Genomic DNA, 16,348 nt, shown 5'->3' with positions numbered 1-16,348 from the left:
GCGTGTGCCTTTTTGGAGAACTGGCTACCGGACGCACTGGAACTGCCGCTGGGGCACACAAAACTAACGGAGGGCTCATAGAATCGGGCCAGGAGCACACAACAACCCCTCACCCCGAACGCTGATAATGAAGTTTCTGAACTTCAGGGATAAAGAACTGGTGACGAGAGCAGCCAAGACAAAAAGAGAAGTACGTTACAAGAACCATACAGTGAGATTTTACCAAGACGTGGCGGCAGGTGTTCACAAGAAGCAAAAGCAGTGTGACGAGGTGAGACGGCAGCTTCGTTTAATGGGGCTCCGATACGGCATCATCCCTCCTGCCCGACTAGTGACTTATAAAGAACGGCCTCACATCTTTAATAACCATGTCGAGGCGGAGGACTTCATCAAACGGATCAGGTCAGAAGAGGGACCGGACTGAATTATTAGAAAACGACTTGGAGTGTCGCGGTTTACAAGGTATCAGAAGATGAGAAAATAAAAGGCGCAAGATTGAGCCGAGCTAGCACAAACTAAGTTACAAGGTCAAATATACACCGTTGTTTAGTAGTGTTTATTATAGTATGTTCAAGGCTTTTTCTCAGAGCTTATAGTAACTGTTAAAGCTATGTTACTCTCCTTTCTCCACTCACTCTAAAGTCTAAGCTCTTTAGGTATTTCCCTTTTTATTTTATTTTTTCTCCTCTTTTTATAAACAATAGTTAAGAGGCAAAATGTATCTTTGGCAATTGTCACTTTATTAATTTTAAAGTAATTGGCATTATACTACCGCACTTCTTCATTTTTGTTTGGATTCTCTTAGAACAATATAGTATCTTCAGAGAGTGAAATTTGATTTAGTTCATGGTAAAAGGAGGTTTATGAAAGAAAATCTGTAATGTTGAATTATGGTAGCATGGGAGTGTAAGGTTAGTGTTATTAGGTTAGTTGTTTATCTTTTGTTAGCTCAGTGATACTGTCTTAACCTCAGGTTAACAGTTAACAGCTATCTGGAAGTTTTAAGATTACAAGGGGGAGAATTTAGGCTAAGTGTCCTGAATATGGGTGTTGGTTTGGGTATAGTGTTCATCAGTAGTATTATTTATTTTAGTCTTTTGTTTGTTTCATTTTTTACTTTTTACAAGCACCTTAAATGTTTGGGGAGTACAACTATACAAACTATGCAAATTGTCTAGTGAGATAAAAATTAATATTACATCATGGAACTGCAGGGGGTTATGAAAACTTAAGAAAACCAAACAAGTCATGAACAGGATAAAATTAATGCAGTCTTATATTGTGTTTCTTCAAGAAACACACCTGATGTACAATGAGGATCTGAAAATTAGGAGGAGGTAGAGAGGCAAGGTCTTTTCTGCATCATTTAACTCTCAGGCTAGAGGTGTCACTATTTTGGTGCATGAGTCAATACCACTCCAGGTGAATAAGGTTATCAAAGAGAAATTTGGACGATACCTTATCATTCAAGGAAATTTACTAAAAGAGCAAATTATCTTGGCGAACATCTATGCACCAAATACAGATGACCCCAACTTTTTTCAAAACTTATTTCTTATTTTGTCCACTCTTCCTGGTAAATGTGTGGTGGCGGGCGATTTTAACTGTGCATTAGATCCGGCGAAGGATATGAGCTCTGGAGCTGTAGAGTCTCACATTCGTAGTAGGGTAACTATACATCACTTCATGAAAGAATTTAACCTAATAGATATCTGGAGAGAAGAAAATCCTGCCGATTTAAAGTTTTCGTTTTATTCCGGTATACACAAGTCCTATTCAAGAATTTACTTCTTTTTGATATCTGCAGAGCTAAGGCACAAAGTCAAGGAATGTACTTATGATGCTATCCTAATTTCAGATCATGCTCCCAACTCATTGGTATATCAGGACTCAAAGCTAATGAAAGACGCTAAGATTCGGCATTGCAAACAAAAGTGGCTGACTGACCCTGGTTTTGTCTCTTTTCTGGATGAACAAATCAGGTTATATTTTGAAAACTAATACAACATAAACTTCAGCAGGCATGAGATGGGAGGCCTTCAAGGCTTATATTAGAGGCCAAATAATCAGCATCACAAGCTCTAAAGCTAGATTAACTTTTGAAAAGGCAAAACATTTAGAGACGAAAATAACGGAAATGGAAAATGAGTATTATCGAGTACAGTGAAAGACTGTAAATTAAGAAGAATGACGAGGTGCAGACTGAGCAATCACACTCTGACTGTACTGTGACCAGGGAGAAGTGGAGACAGAGCAACACTTTCTCATCAGCTGTCCCAACTATGAGGACATTAGAGGGACTTTTTATTCAAAATTTAAAATACTTTGCTTAAAATATTTTGTTTTTGTTTTTGTTTTATTGCAGATTCCCTCTGGTTCTCCAATTCGTCTTAACACAAGGACATTTGGAGCATTCATTCCTCAAGTATGAAAAAAAATAGCCACGTTCAGTCATTAAATTCAAAACACAAAAAACACCAAGTCTAAGGTGATTTATTTCAGATTGCGAAAATGTATCCTGGTCTGATGATGAAACTGTTGGTTGAGACAGTTAAGGAGCCGATCATTATTTTGGAACCAAACAACATGACTGTCCAGGCAATCAGTACAGTGACAGCTTACGCTATTCAGCCCAACAGCACACTATCTCCACTCTTTGTCCTCAATCTGGTAAGATGCACCAAGAGTTGTTGTAACTTTTGTTGTTGTATAATTATTTAGTTTTTTTTTTCTGAATAGACGTACGTGTTGGCTAAGTGTAAATAATGAGAAAACACTATTACTTTATGTTTTGTGTTTATTTTGAATGATGTGCACCTCAACCCAGTGTACTTTGGGTGCATACTAAGTATGCTGATGACGTTGTTTTTTGTTAAGCCTTGTCGAGTACTCCAGTTGTTGTTGTTTTTTATTCTGAAGTAAACTGACTGAAAATTTGACGTCCGTGTGAGTCTCAGTTTTTATGGAACTTTCACTATAGTTTTTGGTGCCGAAACCCGGGATACGGACACAGGATAGTCGCGAATTAAGAATCTCGGAGTTAGATGGAACTTGGAAGCAAGTTGAATGAAGATGGCAGAACAGTTAGAACGGATGAAAAAGAAGAGGAAAACTATCCGCAGCTCGGCGACGAAGATGCTGACTCATTTGCAAGAGGAGATCGGTAAAGAAGAACCAGACTGTGATAAGCTGCGTGAGTTGCTTTCAGTTTTATCCACGAAAGAGGAAAGTTTAGTGGATCTTGACAAAGGCATTGAAAACGAAACTCCAACAGGCGATCTGGAGAGAGAGGTAGAGAGCGCGCTGGAATATCAGGACCGCATTACTATGTGGAAAACCCGTGCAATGAGACTGATAGAAAGGGAGCGCGAACAAGAGAGAGAACGGGTAAGAGATGCAAATGCGAACCACGAAAAAAGATCGTCAGAAAAACAGTCTGTCAAGCTACCTAAATTAGTTATTGGCAAGTTTACTGGGGAAATAAGCAAATGGCAAGAGTTTTGGAGTCAGTATTAAGCCGCAATTCATTCTAATGAAGCGCTGTGTAAGAAAGAGAAATTTGCCTATTTGAAAACATACTTGGCTGAGGCAGAGGCTAACGCAGTATCAGGGCTCACTCTGACGGACAGTAATTATGATGCAGCCAACTAATTGTTACAGAACAGATTCGGAAGAAAGGATATTGTTATCAGTGCTCACATGTCTAAACTTCTTAATTTGACTCCACTAAAGAGATCGTCAGACATAAACGCGTTGAGAAGTCTGTATGATGAATGTGAAATTCAAATTCGAAGTTTGGAATCTCTAGGTGTTCCATGTGACACGTATGGCAGTCTTTTGTGCCCTGTGTTATTGCAGTTGATGCCAGAGGACATTGCGTTAGCCTATACTCGCCAGTTAGACTTTGGTGGTGAATGGAAAGTGCCTGAGCTTATTCAATTTTTACAAAAGGAAGTGCAAAGTCGAGAAAGAGCACTGCAACTTACTAGACCAGAAAGCTCAAAAAGGGACAAACCGTTCAGTAACAGATTTGTCACTAAATCTGAGATGACTCATGAACCAAGGTTAAAAAAATGGACGATGTCTTCTGCAGCCGCCCTGCACACTGCTAGTTATGCTCCCAAATCTTGTGTATATTGCGAGAAGCTAAATCATAAGCCTGAAATATGCTCTGAATATTCAGTGTCTGATCGAAAAGACAAGCTGAAAAAATTGGGAAGATGCTTTGCTTGTTTAAGGCCAAAACACATAGCAAAGTTTTGCAGAGTTAAGGGAATTACCTGTGCTAAGTGTGGACGTAAGCATCATCAGTCAATCTGTGAGCAAAAAGACGAGCAGCCTAATGTTAGCAGTGACAGTGTGGAAGATTGTAACACTAGCTCTGAAGCTGTAGTGTCATCGGTGTCAAGCACTGTGAAACCAAAGGCCGAAGGACAAACAACTGTGCTGCTTCAAACAGTTAAGGCATGGATAGAGGGTCCAACAGGTAGGAAATTAGTACGCTGTTTATTGGACGGAGGCAGCCAAAGAAGCTTTGTGCAAGAGAGTCTAGTGAAAACACTAGAATTACCAGTGCTGAATAAAGAGACACTGAATCTTCACACTTTCGGAGCTGAATGTCCTGTAACTACATTGAAATTGACACTTGAAAGTGTATGGAATGATAAACAAAGAATAGAAATCACAGCCATAGAGACTCCTCAAGTTTGTACTGCGGTTATGAGAGTTCCTGGAGAACGTGCAAAGGAAGCTTGAAGCTAAGTGTCTGCAACTTGCAGATTTTTTCTCTGAGGAGACTAATGATTCTGAGCTTTCAGTATTAATAGGAGCAGACTACTACTGGCAAGTAGTAACAGGTAGAGTTGAGAGATTAACCGAATCTCTTGTGGCTTTGGAAAGTATGTTTGGATGGACTGTACAAGGACCGATTCCCATGTTGAGCGTAACCGACACAACCTGCATGCACATATGTTTAGAAGAAGACACACAGATCTCAAAACAGTTGCATGCTTTTTGGGAAGTAAAGTCTTTGGGCATACTGAACAAGACGACTGACAGTCCAGAAGAAATGGAAGCCGTACGACATTTTAACCAGACAGTTGCTTTTAAGGATGGACGTTATCAGGTTGAATTACCCTGGAAACCAAATAAACCAGAACTAAAAACTAACTTCAAAGTGGCGAAGAAGAGGTTTGAGAAGCTGCAGAGAAACCTAAAGGCTGACGTAACTTTTTACACGAATTACAGAGATGTAATAGAAGACTACCGTATTTTTCGGACTATAAGTCGCTCCGGAGTATAAGTCGCATCAGTCAAAAAATGCGTCATGAAGTGGAAAAAAACATATATAAGTCGCACTGGACTATAAGTCGCATTTATTTAGAAATTTATTTCACAAAATCCAAGACCAAGAACAGACATTTAATCAGGAAAGGCAAGTTATTCAACTACACAGTAGTACACAGAACAACAGGCTGACGGTATGTTAACGCAAGACATTAACAGTTATTCAGCTACACAATAGCATAAAGAACATATACCTGGGAGGCTGAATAGGCTAAATTAACATAAGCCAGCGAGTCCAACAAGCAAGTTACCAGTAAACAAGTTCACCAAGCTCCCGCGATCTCATTCCACATCATTTTCTTCATCCTTGGTGTCGCTTCTGAACAACTCCGCCAACTAGAGCGCCCTCTCGCGGCTTTAGACGGTAATGTTTTCTCTTGGTTCATCTCAGTCTGAATTAATTTTGATATATAAGTCGCACCTGACTATAAGTCGCAGGACCAGCCAAACTATGAAAAAAAGTGCGACTTATAGTCCGGAAAATACGGTATGTATTGTACAGCAAGGCATTTGTGAAGATGTTCCAGACAATGACCCACGAGCAGAGAAAACAGATGCTGTTGAATACTATATGCCACACCACGCTGTACTTAGAGAAGACAAAACAACAACTAAACTAAGGGTAGTGTTTGATGCATCCTCACATGAGGAGGGTTGTCCATCACTAAACGACTGCTTGTTTGCGGGACCAAAATTGAATCCTGACTTGCTGGACGTGCTTATCAAGTTTCGATTGCACAAAATTGCATTTATGGCTGATATCACTAAAGCATTTTTACAGATCGCTCTGGCAGACAAAGAAAAGGATGCTGTCAGATTTCTGTGGCTACATGGTCCTCTGACTGATGATAAGAAAATTGAGCTGCCATTATGCTAATGTGCAGAGTGGTTTTTGGAGTTTCCCCAAGTCCATTCTTGTTAGCTGCAACTATTAGGCATCACATTCAACAAAAAGAGTCTGAACAGCTTAAGGCAGTGGAAGTCTTAAGAGAATCGCTCTATGTGGATGATTTTATTGTGAGTTCTCGTAAGGTGGATGAGGCATACACTATCTCCACAGCTGCCAGAGACATCTTACTAGATGCAGGCATGAAATTGTGTAAATGGGTGACAAATTCACCAGAACTAAGAGCAAGATGGACAGAAAATGCGATGGAACAAAACCTAGTATCGGATTGCAGTGGAAATGTGCTAAAAGTATTAGGTTTAGTATGGAGACCAGAAAGCGATGATTTTGTGTTTGAATTCAAGCTATTGTTGAGTGTTTTGGAGGAAAAAGGAAACACAAAAAGAAATGTGTTGCAAACATCATCCCGTATCTTTGACCCCATAGGGTTCTTGACTTCCTTCACTGTTAGAGTGAAATGTCTACTTCAGGAAATGTGGGAAAGGGGACTTAGTTGGGATGAACAGTTGCCTCCAGATTTGACGAGAGTGTGGAATCAGTGGTGTAGTGAAGTGCCACAGCTTAGTGTGATCGCCATACCAAGATGGTACAAAATTGAGATTCAACCTAACGTTCAAGCGCACACATTGCACATGTTTTGTGACGCAAGTGAAAAGGCATACAGCGCTGTTGCGTATCTTCATGGAGAAAATGAAAGTGGAGAAACTGTAACCAGTTTTGTAGCATCAAAGACAAGAGTTGCTCCTTTGAAGAAGCTTACATTACCACGTCTAGAGTTAATGGGAGCTCTAATCGGAGCTAGAATAGGACATAATCTGCTTCGTCCCTTGAAGATGGAGAAAAATCTAATTCACATGTGGACAGTTTCAGTAATTGTCTTACGCTGGATACAGAGTTCTGCACAGAAATGAAAACCATTTGTAGCTAATAGAGTGGCTGAGATACAGAATCTCACAAACCCTGAATCATGGTCAGTAGTACCTATGAGACACCTTATGTCAAAATGATTTATGACTTTGACCTTTGACCTTTTGACAGGTTGAACTTCCGGTGCCCTTTTGATTGATGGGTTGAACTTCCGGAATGGGGTCAGGGATTAACCTATTGACCTATCCTCCCTATCAATCATGTGATTTTGACAGTTGCTTTTGCCCTATGACCTAGCTATCCCTAAATCATTGTTTTGACGGGTAGTTGTTTGACCTTTTTTCAACCTTTTTTAGCCCTCGATCATGTAGTTTTGACAGAAGCTTTTGGCTTTTGAAGTTGGTGTAGGACATATATATAGGACATGTGTGTCTGGTTATATGGTGTGTCACAGACGCTCCCTCCCACCCTCCACATTCCAGAGCAGCGTATATAAATGGGGTCAGTGTGTTCTACCACCACCAGAAACATGAGCTACATGAGTATGGACGGTTTATCCTCCCCTCAATCCCAAGAGGCGGGGCTGAGCAGCCGAATGATGGAAAGTCTGACTATGGCACCGAGAAAACCTTTCGGACACATCCGTTTGACAAGTTTTCTCCATGAAATTTCGGAATGGACTAAAGGTGAATTTATGATGTGTAGTAACCGTGTATTCGGATACAAATTTCACAAACCAACCCGAGTTGTTACGCTCTGAGTCTACACCACTGACGGCGTCGGCGAGTTTCAGGCTGGGGAAGACGCGTGTGTGGTATTTCCTGAAAAAGACTGGTCTCTCTTTTACAATCGTGTCTTGAGGGATCTGAACGATGGTGGTGAGGAGCCTTTGTTCGTGGGGGAGTGGGACGGGGCGACCCCGAACGTCTGGTACCGCGTGGTAGGTGACCAAAAGAAGCCGAATGATTCTGTTTACATATTCAGCTGTAAAGACAAGACAAAGCTCAACAACACTCGGTCTGGGCACATCCTGCCTAACGAGCATCACGATCTGTATGAAATGCAATTTTTGTTCAAGTAGTGCGATCTGGATCTACTGAATAGGGTTTTTTCAATCATCAACAAAATGTTCAAATGGTGCGACATGCATGACGGATACAACAAAATTAAAGTGCAGCTGTTCCACCCTGAGAGATGCGCGCGCGGCAGTACATACGCTCTGCCGTCCCCGCCCATTCACTATAGCCATCATAAAGCTCGACTGTCATTCCCTCCCAGCCGTCGATTATAAATCAAGGCTGAAGTGCTCCAACACCCCCACCCTCCTTTTCTACAGCGATCATAAATTCCGGGCACCAGACCCTCCCAAGCAGCATTTATAAACCATGGCTGAAGACAACGCTTCAGAACACGATCATGTGTGCAGCTGCGGTATCTCTTTCGGCAGCATTCTCGACCCTCCCGACGACAACGCAACCCTAAATACTCTGACTGACGCCCTCGGACCATCGGACCTCCACAAAGACTGGGCTCCGGCTAAAACTACCAAACATCGCATAGACTTGGAATCGTGCCTTGAAAGCGATTGGGCTCCGGGTAACATTATCAGCCCTGAACCATTGGACCTCCAAAACGGCTGGGCTCCGGCTGAAACACCCATAGCCTAAGCTCTAAGCATAGCTTAGACTGGGATCTGGGGATCGAGTGCGACTGCGGTTGCACTAAACCTTCACATTTTCCATCTGAGGAAAATTGTGTTGCTGAAATGAACACTGAACTGAGGTCTAAGTTTCAGGTCACCTTGCAGTTTGGTGGTGTTACACCAATAGAACCTCTGTTGAATTTGGAGAAATATAGCAGATTGAAGACAGTGCTACGAATAACTGCATGGATAGAGGTTCATAACCAATGCTCGATCCAGATGTAAAATCCAAGGCGAACTCACAGCAGAAGAAATACTTGCAGCTAAAATGCAATGGGTAAAGATAACTCAGGAACAGAGTTTCATTGAGGAAATAAATTTGCTCAAATTAGGTCAAATGGTTGACAAAGACTCCAAAATCAAGGATCTTAAGCCGTTCTTAGATGAAAATGGACTTATTAGTGTAGGCGGACGATTACAACAGTCCGAGTTTAGTTTCCGAGAACGGCACCCATGGGTGCTCCCCACAAAGCAAAGATACTCAGAATTACTAGTTCAGAGAGATCATGAAAGAGTGATGCATTCAGGTGTAAGAGATACACTGATTCAGGTGAGAGAGAAATATTGGATTTTGCGAAGCAGACAGCTTGTGAAGCAAATTGTAGGACACTGTCATGTTTGTAAGAGATTGACAGCAAAACCAGCTCAGCAAACTATGGCACCTCTGCCAAGGGACAGAGTTACTGAAGCACCACCCTTTGAAGTCACTGGAGTTGATTTTGCTGGCCCATTGTATGTCAAATCAAACGGTGCATCAAAAAAGGCATACATTGCACTCTTTACCTTGTGCTGTTACTCGGGCAGTACACTTAGAGTTGGTGTCAGACCAGACCACAGAGAAATTTCTCCTTGCTCTGAAAAGATTTATAGCAAGAAGAGGTTTGTGCAAAATAATATACTCGGACAACGCAAAAACATTCAAAAGGGCAGACCAGGATTTGAAAGAACTGTGGGAATCCTTCAAAACCTCTGAGCTTACGGGGTTTTTTTTCTTCGAGGTTTATTACTTGGAAATTTATTGTGGAGCGTGCTGCTTGGTGGGGAGGCTTCTGGGAGAGACTTGTTAGATCCGAAAAGAATTGTCTGAAAAAAGTCCTTGGAAAAGCCTCACTAAACTTTGAAGAGATGATTACTATTTTGACAGAGGTGGAAGCAGTTCTAAATTCTAGACCACTTTCATATGTGCACAATGACGCGGATGAGCCCCAACCTCTAACACCTTCGCATTTTTTGGTAGGGGAAAGACTAACTTCTCTGCCACCAAAGACTATGGTCTCGGAGTCTAGTTCCTCAAATTTGAACAAGGAACATGCAGTTCACCGATGGAAGTACCGTCAGAGACTCCTAACTACATTTTGGAATCGCTGGCGAAAAGACTATTTAATGGATTTAAAGTCAGCTCATACGAGTGATTTAATAAAGGCTACTATGCTGAAGGAAGGCGATGTTGTTCTAATTGGAGAGGACAAAGTACCCCGACAAACTTGGAAAATGGGAAGAATTGAGAAACTGAATTCAGGACGAGATGGCCTGGTACGCTCATGCTGTGTCCGTACTTCATCAGGCAGTGTGTTAAGAAGACATGTGCAACTTCTATACTCTTTGGAATTAGTTTGATCAAACATCCTTGAAATTAATATAGATAAACGTAGTTTATCGGGTGGGAGGATGTTGCAACTTTTGTTGTTGTACAATTATTTAGGGTTTTTTTTCTGAATAGACATATGTGTTGGCTAAGTGTAAATAATGAGAAAACACTATTACTTTACGTTTTGTGTTTATTTTGAATGATGTGCACCTTAACCTAGTGTACTTTGGGTGCATACTAAGTATGCTGATGACGTTGTTTTTTGTTAAGCCTTGTCGAGTACTCCAGTTGTTGTTGTTTTTTCTTCTGAAGTAAACTGACTGAAAATTTGACGTCCGTGTGAGTCTCAGTTTTTATGGAACTTTCACTATAAGAGGAGGGATAACCACAAGCTGAGTTAAATAAGATAACTATAATGTTTTCAATTAATCTTCCCTTCAACCAACAGGAGGGCAGTGTCAGTGCCGACATATATGTGACTGAGCTCAAACTGGCAGGAAATGTATCCCTTAACAAGTGAGTTTTGGAGTCATACACACAGTCTATCCATATACAACTGGATGTGAGTTTCTGTTCTTAAGTTCTTAAGAATTGATACAAATGGCATAATTTTCTTAAAACAGAATTTATATGAGCTTATCAAAAAGCTATGTGGGACCATTCCAGGTAAGAACAGCAGACTATGATTTTTTTTTATGACTGATCTGAAAGCAGTCATTCAGAATATCATCATGAAATTTGAATCAACAGGTGACATCTCTTGACAATATTTTCAAAATGGTCTTGAAAATTGCTGTGATTCCCAAGATTAACGGTAAGATGTTTTTTTTTTTTTGTTTATTATTATTATTGTTATTAGAGAAATTTAAAATCCTTACAGTTCACTTTTTAACAATAGGGCTTTTCACACCTGAAATAATTAACCCTGTGTCATTCTAAACCCCCAGTGAATGAAATCCTGAATTATCTTGCTTCACGTTTCACATTGCTCATAATTTGGCTGTCGGTTGCTAAGAATATCCGTAACATTTTAACACAGCACCCTGCAGGGTTTTATAACTCTGGGTCAAAAGCAGTGCTAACCCCGCCTCTAAATTATAATTAAGTTGGCTTGAGAGAGCCAACTTACTGATATTGTACTTAAACATATTATTATTATTCTTCTGAGACTAAAAAAAACTAAATGGATCTCCTCCTAGAGCTTTAACTCTACATACTCCAAACTCGGCTCAGACACTCAGACTGTTCTGACTCGAGTTGCTATATCTTTTCACACTGATCGGACTTAGGGTTTTCCTAAAAATGACGATCAAAACTGGGAAAAAACCATTTGAATTAAAATTGCGGAATGTTCAGGTTTTTTAAACTGCCAAACTGCCAAAAATTCAAATTTAAATCCCTTGAAACCCTAAACTAAATCAAACTGCCAAAAATTCTAATCTAAACTCCTTGAAACCCAAACTGCCATTCTATATAATATAAAAGCCATTGAGACTAATTTAAACTAATAAACTCATCTATCTACTTCAAACTATTTTAAACTTCAAACTACTTTAAACTTCAAACTAAATTACACTTTAAACTAATTTAAACTTCAAACTACTAAATTTACTTCATTTAAACTTATAAACTCTAAACTCATACATGTATAAACTAATTAACTTATAAACTCATGAATTCATAGACTTATGAACTCTCAAACTCATAAATTAATAAACTCTGAACTCTTAAACTCATTTAAACTTATAAACTCTAAACTCATTTAAACTTGTAAACTCTAAACTCATTTAAACTTATAAACTCTAAACTTGTTTAAACTTATAAACTCAAAACTCAAAAACTCATACACTTATAAACTCATCAATTTATACACTTATAAACTCTGAAGTCATAAACTCTGAGTGTGTGTGTCTGAGTGAGTGTGTGTGTGAGCGAGTTAGTGTGTGTGTGTGTGTGTGTGTGTGTCTATCTATCTAACTTATTTATCTATCTATCTGTCATAAACTTCAAACTGCTGTAAACTACTTTAAACTTCAAACCACTTTAAACTTATTAAGTTTAAAGCTTCCAGCTCCCAAGCAACTCCATAGCAACCAAACTTGAGTACCCTAGCAACCGTTTTGCAAGACCTATATCTCTGTATCAGAACATCGTATAGAGATTAGGTTTGACTCTTTTGACTCATGCTAACAAACAACACTTCCAACATGCTACACATGCTAGCAGTGCATAGCTACATGCTAATAGCGATCAGTTAAGTGTTAAATCATGCCAAGATCATGCTAAGAACTCTATAAAAACTCCATAGTAACCATCTGTGACAACTACCAACCACCTAGCAACACCATAGCAACCACCCAGAACACCCTAGCAACTGCCTAGCAACACCATAGCAACCACCCAGAACACCCTAGCAACTGCCTAGCAACACCATAGCAACCACCCAGAACACCCTAGCAACCTTCTAGCGACCAACCAGAACACCCTAGTAACCACCCAGAACACCCTAGCAACCACCCAAAATACCCTAGCAACCGCCTAGCAACTACCCAAAATATCCTAGCAACCGCCTAGCAACCACCCAAAAGACCCTAGCAACCACCCAAAATATCCTAGCAACCGCCTAGCAACCACCCAAAAGACCCTAGCAACCGCCTAGCAACCACCCAGAACACCCTAGCAACCACCCAAAATACCGTAGCAACTGCCTAGCAACCACCCAAAAGACCCTAGCAACCACCAAAAAATCCTAGCAACCGCCTAGCAACCACCCAAAAGACCCTAGCAACCACCCAAAAGACCCTAGCAACCACCCAAAATATCTTAGCAACCGTCTAGCAACCACCCAAAAGACCCTAGCAACCACCAGAAATATCCTAGCAACCGCCTAGCAACCACCCAGAATACCCTAGCAACCACCTAAAATACCCTAGCAACCGCCTAGCAACCACCCAAAAGACCCTAGCAACCGCCCAGAACACCCTAGCAACCACCCAGAATACCATAGCAACCGCCTAGCAACACCATAGCAACCACCCAGAACACCCTAGCAACCGCCTAACAACCACCCAGAATACCATAGCAACTGCCTAGCAACACCATAGCAACCAACCAGAATACCCTAGCAACCACCTAGCAACACCCAGAACACCCAAGCAACCACCTACCAACCACCCAAAATACCTTAGCAACCGCCTAGCAACACCCTAGCAACCACCCAAAATACCTTAGCAACCACCTAGCAACACCATAGCAACCACCTAGCAACACCATAGCAACCACCCAGAATACCCTAGCAACTGCCTAGCAACCATCCAGAATACCCTAGCAACTGCCTAGTAACCCCCAACAACTTTTTAACTTTAAACTACTTTAAACTTTAAACTACTTTAAACATTAAACTACTTTAAACTTCAAACTAATTTAAACTTTAAACTACTTTAAACTTTAAACTACTTTAAACTTCTAACTAATTTAAACTTTAAACTAATTTAAACTTTAGACTAATTTAAACTTTAAACTAATTTAAACTTCAAACTAATTTAAACTTCAAACTACTTTAAACTCCAAACTACTTTAAACTTCTTCAAACTTTCTGGTCCGGCTTTCTCAAGCCAACTTAAAGTTTGTCTCAACGAACTTTTTAATCTAGTTGTGAAATGTTCCTTTACCCAGAGTTAAAAGCGGGGTTTTGAACGACAACAACCCAGGGTTAATGGAGAACTCCGGTCAATTTTAACATTGAGCTCATTTTTTTGTACATTTGGAGTGCTGTCAATACAGAGAACAACGACAAAAATCGGTGTTGCCTACACCGTGTTATCCGCTTTTTAAAATTTGCACCCTGTTGACTTCAATGGGGCAAGTACTAAACCTGCTTTTAGCCTCTTAACATCCTTGATGTGTCATTACAAGTGCACAGAAAATGTGAGTGATTCCTTCTGAGTGAACACGAGTGAATCTGACTGCAGTAGATGTGAAAGATATGTATAAAAATGATGTTATTTAAGCCAGCACAAATACCTGTGTTTACATCCTGTTTTCGGTTGAAGTCCAAAGTAGTCGATTGCCGAGTTCACGCACATAGGTTTAGTTACCTATGATCATGTGCGTGAACTCGGCAATTTTTGTCGTTGTTCTCTGTATTGACAGCACTCCAAATGTACAAAAAAATGAGCTCAATGTTAAAATTGACCGGAGTTCTCCTTTAAGTGCAGTGTGAAAAGCTATATTATAGATGTAGCTGTAGAGATGTTATTTAATCATGGAATTCCCTCTCAGCTCGTTTACAGGAAGGTTATCCACTTCCTGCCATTGGAAAGATGCAGCTTGTAAACATTCAACTCCAGGTTTTGAAGGTTTGCATTAGTGTTCTACAATTTTATACACTGCCCTAATATGTTGTTATAATACTATACTAATATAATATAATAATAATAATAACATTACCATTAATAATAATAAGTATAAGTAAACTAATATACTTCTTTTTTTTTTTTGCACAGAACTACTTGTTGATTGGAACAGATGTTCAATTCACGGGATAAATTTCACTTGAATTGGTGAAGAATTTTAAATAAAAAACAAAATGCTTTTAAAGATGATTTGTAAAATAAATCATTTACATCTTTAAAATTTCGATTTTAATTTTTACTCTATGGGAATGGGGTGGGGGTTGGTCTCCAATATGAACCCTGAGCACGTGTGTTTGTGAGTTCTACAATCTGAAGCATGCATGAAGGCAGTGGAATGTTCAAATATAACTGCAGGAAGTTGAAAGGTCATTTGAACAATTACTATAAATCAGATGCCGACTCAACTGAAATTATGCTGATGGAGGAAGTAATTTTTTCTCTTCCTAAACGACAAATCTCTGGCTACTAAATCTTGGAGAACCAAAGATTAGAGAACCACTAATCTTTTGCAACTCCTCAAACTTTTGCAGCTCCTAAACAATAGGTCAGGTGTACTGGAAAAGATGATTGGCAAAGCATGAGATTGGGCACCTCCCATAAGCAATGACAATGTATACAAATTTAATTTCATGTCCTGAGTGGTATTTTTAATGGTAGGTTATTTTTAATTTCAGTTACTTATGACTTGTTAACGATTACAATTGGGGTTACATCTGAATATTTTATGTAAAAATCCAGGATATGTTGAATAATAATAATTTGTTGCTTTGCCTGTATTTGATATGTGCACAATGCTTCCTTTTATTGGGCTGTTTAGTAAAGCGATGCTATTCTGATCATAGACATCATGCTCAGTACCGCCGCTCCCTAAACGCAGATTACGTAGTGCACGAACTCCCCAGGGGGGCACCATTTCTGTTGCTCAAAAACCCCCCATTAATTCTATATTAATATTAACATTCTGTAAATATAAACATAAAAAAATGCATTTTACGTTGAACGCAGTAAGCACACGCCATTGTTGGCTGCCAAGTTGTGACAACTATGCCCGGGAAAAGATAACAGCTGTCTAGCTCTGAGAAGCAAAAAAAAAAAAAAAAAAAAAAACCCAGATGAATCCCGTGCGTCACTTTGCACACAGAAAATGACGCTAACATGACCATATTGATTGATTCTAAGATATTTAGTTTGTTACAAAGTTGAAATGTTATACAAGTTTTGGAGATGTAAACTTTTGTTCTTAAGTTCTTCTGTGAGTGTGGGTTCACTCGCTGTTTTTTCTCTTAATGTTAGAAGTATGAGAAACTAGTTAAAAGAAAAGCAATCTTTTTGTTTTGTCTAAAATATTTCTGTGATTTTTATTTCATTCAAGAGACATGCATCTGAATCAGACTTTTAGTTTTGGAAGAGTCAGTGGGGAAACGATATGTGGATGTCGTATGGTAGCAATGATTCCGCAGGTGTTGTAATTTTGAAAGGTAAATTTAGAGGAAAAAATGTTAAAAGTTTTTCACATTCCTTGG

At 39.7% G+C, this 16,348-nt stretch overlaps 1 protein-coding gene across 1 annotated transcript in view; it reads left to right on the top strand.

Annotated features, from left to right (window-relative positions):
- Window positions 1-15,910, top strand: part of LOC308686183 (bactericidal permeability-increasing protein-like) — a 72,904-nt gene extending 56,994 nt beyond the window's left edge. The window contains exons 10-16 of the mRNA XM_081358629.1: window positions 2,366-2,425; window positions 2,503-2,670; window positions 10,859-10,926; window positions 11,034-11,076; window positions 11,161-11,224; window positions 14,692-14,768; window positions 14,916-15,910. Of these exons, the coding sequence (XP_081214755.1) occupies window positions 2,366-2,425; window positions 2,503-2,670; window positions 10,859-10,926; window positions 11,034-11,076; window positions 11,161-11,224; window positions 14,692-14,768; window positions 14,916-14,957 (522 nt within the window). The 3' untranslated portion in view covers window positions 14,958-15,910. The remainder of the gene's footprint in view (window positions 1-2,365; window positions 2,426-2,502; window positions 2,671-10,858; window positions 10,927-11,033; window positions 11,077-11,160; window positions 11,225-14,691; window positions 14,769-14,915) is intronic.
- Window positions 15,911-16,348: the final 438 nt, after the last annotated feature.

The sequence above is a fragment of the Scardinius erythrophthalmus genome (assembly GCF_964197995.2).
Source record: "Scardinius erythrophthalmus genome assembly, chromosome: 25".
Classification (NCBI taxonomy): domain Eukaryota; kingdom Metazoa; phylum Chordata; class Actinopteri; order Cypriniformes; family Leuciscidae; genus Scardinius; species Scardinius erythrophthalmus.
Note: the sequence above shows the minus strand (reverse complement) of the source record. Positions and strands in the feature narration are given on the sequence as shown.